The sequence below is a fragment of the Gekko japonicus genome, unplaced genomic scaffold, assembly GCF_001447785.1.
Source record: "Gekko japonicus isolate JY-2015 unplaced genomic scaffold, Gekko_japonicus_V1.1 scaffold2363, whole genome shotgun sequence".
NCBI lineage: Eukaryota > Metazoa > Chordata > Lepidosauria > Squamata > Gekkonidae > Gekko > Gekko japonicus.
Genome location: NW_015163158.1, coordinates 94772 through 102691, shown reverse-complemented (window position 1 = coordinate 102691; position 7920 = coordinate 94772). Strand labels below are relative to the sequence as shown.

The window sequence follows — 7920 nt, the reverse complement described above, 5'->3', positions numbered from 1 at the left end:
GAGCCTGGGATCCCCCGTGCAGAGTTACTCGCGAGAAGAAGCCCCGCCGAAGCGCATCAGAGGGCGTCGCGGAGCTGGCTGAAGCCTTTCTCCTTCGTCTGCAGCACCGAGAGGGTTAAAGTGAGCGAGCTGCTTCCTAGAGAGGCCGAGCAAGGAGTTGGGGGCGGGAGGGGAAAAAGAGAAAAGGGTGAAAGCCTTGCGGCTGGATCTAGGGAAGGTCTAGTCACAAGTGAGTTCTGGGGGGGGGGATAAGCTTTTCAGTCCTGGAAGAGAGAAATGCGGCTGTCGAGTGTTTTTGACCCGAGGTGGTGATGGGTGGGATTAAATAGTTCTAATGTAATAGTTTTTAAATGACTGATCCATGTAGACAAAGGTCCGACCTCTCCTTCTACCTACTAATGGCTTCCTCTGCTGCCCTAGGCACACAGGAGACCCTGCCCTGGGTGCAGAATGGGGCATCAGGTGCTGCGGGTCGGAGTGGGTCAAATCCTTCCTCAGGGACCGAACCCTAAAAATGACCACCGGGCTAGAACAGTTATCCGCTTGGGACGCCCAGGGCGCAACCCCCCCCCCCCCGCGTCATTCTTCTCCTTTTATGTAGACCAAACCCTTTCTAGTTTTGGGCTTGGCTCTCATCCATCTGCAGACGATGCACAGCTATCAATCTATATCCTTCTCCACATTTCCTGGTGATGGTGCCGAGGTCCTGAATTGCCGCCTTGCAGCTGTAGTTATTAAATGCCTGCGAGTGAACAAATGGAAACGAAATCGTGGAAAGGTGGAAGTAATGCCAGCTGGGAAGGTGGAGCCCTTGAAGGACATTCTGCTCCCCACTTCCCGTGGAGTTCAGCTGATCCTTGCTGGCTCACTTAAGAGCCTGGGGGTTTTACTGGACCCAGCAGGATTGCCAGAGAAGCAAGTTAATGCAGTTGCAAAAAAGGCTGACTTTAAGAACAGCTGACTTTAGCCTGACTTTAATAACTGCTGATCTGGCCACCTGGATCCATCCCATGATGATATCCAGACTTGATGACTGTACATGGGTCTTCCCTCAAAATCAGAACGCTGCCACTCAGCTATTATTGGCAACTAGACGGAGCATGCATGTAACTCCGCTTCTGCACTCACTCTGCTGGCTGCCTGTCAGTTACCGGGTGCAAGTTCAAGGACTGGCTATTCTATCCAGAGCCCTTCATGGTCTTGGAGCCTCATCCTTGCAAGACAGTCTCTCCTTCTAGGCTCTGCCGTGACAGCTTCCCTCATCTGAGTAGGGAGTTCTGCAGCCGCCCCCCCCCCGCAAATGGGTAGAATCAACCACTGCCCGTCCACGTGCCTTCTCCTTTGAGGCCCCCACCTTGTGGAATGGACTGCCTGAGGAGGCCAGACAGGTTCCCACTCTCCTGGCTATGGAATATTGAATGATTCCAAGAGGGCTTTCCTACAGAGGCAGTAGGCCAGGAAGCAGCTTTTCTCCAGGCCAATTTGGCTGGATATCCTGGAAGGGGGGGGGGGGGAGGGTTTGCCATCTTCTGGGCAGGTGTGTGTGGGGGAGTTATTTGTGAATTTCCTGCATTGTGCAGGGGGTTGGACTAGATGACCCTGGAAGTCCCTTCCAACTCTATGATTCTAGGGTTGCAGTGTCCAAAATTATTGACAAAGCCGCTTGGAGGAGTTCTTAGGGACGGTGGTGCATACTAATGTATATTTATTGTTGTTGCCCACAAGTCACAGCTGGCTGGCAGTGACCCCGTAGGGTTTTCAAAGCAAGAGACATTCAGAGGTGATTTTCCTCTGTGTCACAACCTTGGTATTCCTTGGAGGTCTCCCATCCAAATACTAGCCAGGGTGGTCCCTGCTTAGCTTTCAAGATCTGACGAGATCGGGGTAGCCTGGACTATCCAGGTCAGGGCACTAATGTGTGTAGCTTATTTTAAGTCGTATCCTATTGTGTGCAGTGTTCCCTCTAAGCTGAGTTAGCGTGAGCTAGCTCACAGTTTTTTAGCCTCCAGCTCACACAACTTTGTCTTCGCTCAGGAAGGAGGGCTCCAGAGCAAACTAATTTATGCAGTAGCCAAATTGCTTGCTCACAACTTTAATGGCCAGTAGCTGACAGAGTAGAATTTTTGCTCACAAGACTCCACGGCTTAGAGGGAACATTGATTGTGTGGGGGGGGGGTTTACTGTTGTAAGTTGTATCCTACAATGTAATTTTGCATCATTTAGTGGTTCATGTCACCATTTATGCTTTCATTCAATGTTGTCTTTCAGATTTCTGGTTGGTTCTGCAACCAAAATTCTATTTCATAGTTTACTGAATGTGTGCCGTCCTGTCGATTTGTACAGAGTCACTCTGCAAGCTCCCTGGAGTCCCATCGAGCAAGGCGGACTTTTAATCAAGCAGATAAATACATAAATGTTTTAATATGTTAGCCACCTTGGTGGCCCTTGTGGGGGCAGAGAGGCAGGATCTGAATTTTGTGAAACAAAATAAATCCTCAGCCATGGTGGTCATAGGGAGGCCCACAGAGGACTCCCAGGCGTGATCCGAAGGGATACAATCATGCACAGCATTTGGGGCAGTGCTTCGTGTCCTGTTTGCTGTTTTCCTGGGGGGGTCTGTTGCTCCAACCTGTTTATCCAAGCAGCCCCCTCTGCCCTGGTCTACAGAGACTTACGGTCTCTCTCCCCCTTCCACTCTGCTGGCTGCCTGGATACAGTGATTGTCTAACACTTCTGACCTATTGAGGAGGTAGCTGAAATGCTTAAGGACCTTACCAGCCACTTTGTACTGGGCTACAGTTTGTGTTGAGAGTAGCCCCTAAGACAGACTGATATGTGGCCATTGGAGGCCAAGATCATAACATCAGCAACAGATTTTTAAAGAGCCAAATAGATACATAAGAACATAAGAGACGCCAATGTTGGATCAGGCCAAAGGCCCATCCAGTGCAACACTCTGTGTCACACAGTGGCCAGAAATACCAGGTGCCATCAGGAGGTCCACCAGTGGGGCCAGGACATTAGAAGCCCTCCCACTCTTGCCCCCCCCCAAGCACCAAGAAGACAGAGCATCACTTGCCCCCAGAGCCCCTATCTATACCTTGTGGCTAATAGCCACTGATGGACCTCTTCTCCATATGCCTATCTAATTCCCTTTTGAAGCCGTCCATGCTTGTAGCCGCCGCCACTTCCGGAAGGACGAAACAGGCATACCTAAGAAAGCCTGATACATAATGTAGCACAATGACCTTAATCCTGACCCGCAAACTAAACAAGGACGCTCCATCAGATTCCTGGGGCAATCACTGGGTGACTTTTCACCAGGGTTGGTGATGTGGCTCCATCTCCTTCTGGTTTCTTTCTGCCTTTTTGATACGTTTTCCTCTCTCTCTTCATAGCCACGTGAGTAAGGGTACCTTTCCATAGTTGGAGGCAACCCAAGGGAAGGAGGTGGAAGGACCTGGAACTGGCAAGACATCAAAGAAAGGTCCCTGTTCCATCAAAACAAGAAGTGGTGTTGAATTCTGAGAAAGAGCTACGCCAGAGATCTTGGCTCACGACACTATGACCACAGATCTGCGCAGCCAGTGCTTCCGGCAGTTCCGTTACCGGGAGGCGGAGGGGCCTCGAGAGGTTTGCAGCCAGCTCCATCGACTTTGCAGCCATTGGCTGGAGCCAGAGAGACACTCCAAGAAGCAGATCCTGGACTTGGTGACCCTGGAGCAATTTCTGGCCATCCTGCCCCCGGAGATGCAGTGCTGGGTCAGAGGATGTGGGCCGGAGACCAGTTCGCAGGCGGTGGCCCTGGCCGAAGGTTTCCTCCTGAGTCAGGCAGAGGAGAAGAGGCAGGCAGAGCAGGTGAGGGGGTTTCCTTCACTCAGTTCAAGCAACAACCTTTTCCTAAGTCCTCCCAGCCAGATATTTCTGCCTCTAGAGAATTCACTAGGCTGGGAAGAAAACCTATCCCTGACTCTTGCCCCCGATGGTTGAACCAGCTCTGCTTGTTGATGCAGGGATGAAGAGTCTGGGAGTGGGACAGGATCCTTCTCCTTGGCCTGTTCCATTCCTTTCCTTACCCATCTCCTTTTCTGCTCTTTCAGATGAGGGGACCAGCGGTGAAGATGGAAGCAAACTTCTCTGGGGAGGAAGGATCTCCTTCGGAGGAAGGGCAGAGGGCTCAGGGCCAGGAACGCACCCAAGATGGCCTCTCACATGGTAAGGCTGTTTGGTGGCCAGATGGGACTGAGGCAACAGTGAAGTTGTTGAGTAGAAGGTTTAGGACAGGAGAAAAAGAAAATATTTCTGAACACAACAAAGTTAAGTTCTGGGATTCAGTGCCTCAGCAGGTAGCAATGGCCATTCCCTTGAAGGGCAATTAGAAAGATTCATAGAAGGCAATTCCATTCTTATTCACATTTACTGAAATATTTATGTGTCACTTTCCTTCCATTAGGGGCCGCGGTGGCTCAGAGGTTAAGACGCTGAACCTGCAGGCTATGGAAGGTCTGTAGGTCAGCAGTTCAAGACCCAGGTGCCACGTGATGGAGTGAGCTCCCATCTCTGGCCCCAGCTCCTGCCAACCTAGCAGTTCGAAAGCAGGAAATTGCAAGTAGATAAATAGGTACCACTTCGGTGGGAAGGGAACAGTGTTCCGTGCGCCTTGGCGTTTAGTCATGGTGGCCACATGACCACGGAATCGTCTTCGGACAGCGCTGGCTCTTCGGCTTGGAAACAGAGATGAGCACTGCCCCCTAAGGTCAGATTTGACTAGCTTTCGGGCAAGGGAAACCTTTACCTTCCTTCCATTAATGGGACCAAGAACAGCCTAGAAAATGAAAGGTAGATCAATATGGCCACAGATGTTAGCCGTGGCAAATGAATAGAACCACCATGTTCTGGGGCAGCATACCTCTGAAAACACATTGCTGATGGCCAACATTTGCCTTCTGTGCCCCTGGTTAAAAGCTTTCTGGGAGCATCTGATGGGCCACAGTCAGAGAGAGGAGAGTGGACTATGGGTGCCAGCCTGTAGCCTGGCCACCCCTCCGATCTCTGGGGGTGATGCGTGATTGGATGTGATGTCAGGGCATCAGCAGGCACCCTGGAAACCCATCAGTAGTACCCTAGAGTTTTCATATACGCTGGACATGACAGCAATGTATCTTGTGCTGTCATTTCTGCCCCCTCTTTTCCTCCTTCCAGCCCGGACTGAAGGGCCTGTGGGAGGGGCCAGTTGGGGGGGGGAGGACGGAGCTCCTGGGCCTTGGGTCTGATCCAGCAGGGATGCTGTCCTATTTTTGAACTCCAGAGATGACAGAGCACATTTCAGTTCTCTCAGAAATCTCAATGGGTCAGAAGCCCAAAGGCTCATGGGTATCTGGCATTTCTCTTTCACAGTTGTAGTAGAGATGGGACTATATAGATTTTTCTCTTTTTTGATTATTCCTATTTCTTTGGTTTTTATAGGTTTATTATAGATTCAACATTTTATTGGAATGTAATGAAGGCCTGCTATATAGAAGGCCTCTCTTTTTTCTGGGTCAAGGGGATTTTTTTAGTTAATGTTATTAACAGACAAGACAATAACATTCTTTTGGTACAAAAGAAGAGAGAAGGTTCATGGTTCTAATTGTTTAAGGTTGTAACTTCATAGTGTCTGGGTCAAAAGGATCTTTTACTTGGTATCAGAGAAAAACACTTTTGTTTGGGTGAGAACAAGCTTTAGCCGATATGGCTTAGGTCATGCCAAGTAAATATGTGACGCTATTGCATAGACACACCTTTCTTACATTTGACCAATAAGGAGATTTTTATGTAAATGTTGTTTAAGTTTTTGTAATCAATTATGCCTTTTGAATATTATTCCTATGATGATGATATGATAATGTCATTTTTAGGTATTTAACTTCATGTATCTCCTGATTGGGCTCAGAAAGCAGTCAGCTTTGATGGGTCCTTTGGCCTATTTTCCATATTTCATTGCAATAAAATACAAGAACTTCCTCCTCATTTTTACTTCAGTCTTCTATTTTTGACTGTATATTAATTTGTATAACACAGTTTACTAAAAGTTCTTACAAATTGTGTCGAGTGTGCCTTTTGATGGGTCCTTTGGCCTATTTTCCATATTTCATTGCAATAAAATACAAGAACTTCCTCCTCATTTTTACTTCAGTCTTCTATTTTTGACTGTATATTAATTTGTATAACACAGTTTACTAAAAGTTCTTACAAATTGTGTCGAGTGTGCCTGATTTCACAGCCCTGGGAAGGAGGGTGCACGAAGCAGGATTCAAACAAGCAAACGAACGAGGGAGTCTAGGCTAACGATCGTTCTTCCTTCTTTGTCTCCCTCTCAGGCAGTGGACAGGTGGTGTTCAGCCCTCGTCTTGGCAGAGGAGGGGAAACGGCCGCTGCACCTCCAGTCCAGGTAGAGGAGACGAGTGGGGTGACTGTCTAGTTCCTCCCCCCCTTGAACAGAGGGGCTTTTGCTCCTGTAGTTGCTGCAAAGGTACCTGAGTGAAAGAGGCTCTGAATGCCACTCCCTTTGCCCATGCCAAGGTCCACATTCCATGCCCTCCCTGACTGCCCCCTTCCAGTGTGCATTCTCTGCCTGGCATGATCTCTGAGGAGGGAATCTGCTTTTTCTTTCAGTCTCCAGTTTCCTTTGAGGAAGTGGCCGTGTATTTCACTGAGGCTGAGTGGGCGCTCCTGGATCCAGACCAGAGAGCTCTCCACAGGGAAGTCATGCTGGAGAACTACGGGAACATGGTCTTTTTGGGTAAGGAACTTCCATGGGTGCCAAATGTGTGAATTTCTGCCTTTGGGATGAGGCCCGACTCAAAATATTGAACATAGAATCATAGAATGTTAGAGTTGGAAGGGATCTTGCAGGTCATCTAGTCCAACCCCCTGCACTCTGCAGGAGCAAAGCCAAAAGATAGCCCTACAACATGCCCGAAAGATGGTCGTCCAGCCTCCGCTTGAAAACATCCAGCAAAGGAGCACCCACCACTTCCTGAGGCAGACTGTTCCATTGTTCAACCACTCTTACAGTTAGGAAGTTTCTCCTGATATTTAGCTGGTAACGACTCCCTTGTAATTTCCACCCACTAGATCTAGTCTTGGACTCCGGAGGAAGAGAGAATAGATCCGCTCCATCTTTTACATGACAGCCCTTCAAATACTTGAAGACTGCAATCATGTCCCCTATAAGCCTTCTCTTTCCCAGGCTAAACATACCCAGTTCTTTCAGCCTTTCCTCATAAGACTTGGATTCCAACCCTCTCACCATCCTGGTTGCCCTCTTCTGGACATGCTTGAGCTTGTCAGCATCCTTCCTAAAATGTGGTGCCCAAAACTGGACACAGTACTCCAGGTGAGGCCTGACCATACCAGAATAGAGCGGAACTACCACCTCCCGTGATCTGGGCACAATGCTTCTGTTAATGCATCCTAAGATTGCATTAGCTTTCTTTGCAGTCACATCACACTGCAGGCTCATGTTTAGCTTGTGATCAACCAGAACACCTAGATCCCTTTCACATGTGCTGCTGTCAAGTCAAGTCCTTCCCGTCTATATCTGTGCCTTTGATTTTTTGTACCTAAGTGTAGGACTTTGCACTTATCTCTATTGAAATTCATTTTATTTGTCTCAGCCCACTGTTCCAGACTATCTAGATCATTTTGAATCTAGATCAAACAAAACACCTAGATCCCTTTCACATGTGCTGCTGTCAAGCCAAGTCCTTCCCGTCTATATCTGTGACTTTGATTTTTTGTACCTAAGTGTAGGACTTCACACTTATCTCTATTGAAATTCATTTTATTTGTCTCAGCCCACTGTTCCAGACTATCTAGATCATTTTGAATCTTGACTCTGTCTTCTTCAGAATTAGCAATCCCACCCAGCTTCGTGTC

At 48.4% G+C, this 7920-nt stretch overlaps 1 protein-coding gene and 1 long non-coding RNA gene across 2 annotated transcripts in view; both read left to right on the top strand.

Annotated features, from left to right (window-relative positions):
* The first annotated feature begins 3830 nt into the window (after positions 1–3830).
* On the top strand, positions 3831–6419 carry LOC107106863. The gene is made up of 3 exons (XR_001482378.1): positions 3831–3858; positions 4101–4215; positions 6360–6419. It is a non-coding gene; the product is annotated as an uncharacterized LOC107106863 (long non-coding RNA).
* A 349-nt stretch (positions 6420–6768) lies between these two features.
* LOC107106856 (oocyte zinc finger protein XlCOF6.1-like) overlaps positions 6769–7920 on the top strand; it is a 4403-nt gene continuing 3251 nt past the window's right edge. The window contains exon 1 of the mRNA XM_015407074.1: positions 6769–6781. Within this exon, the coding sequence (XP_015262560.1) occupies positions 6769–6781 (13 nt within the window). The remainder of the gene's footprint in view (positions 6782–7920) is intronic.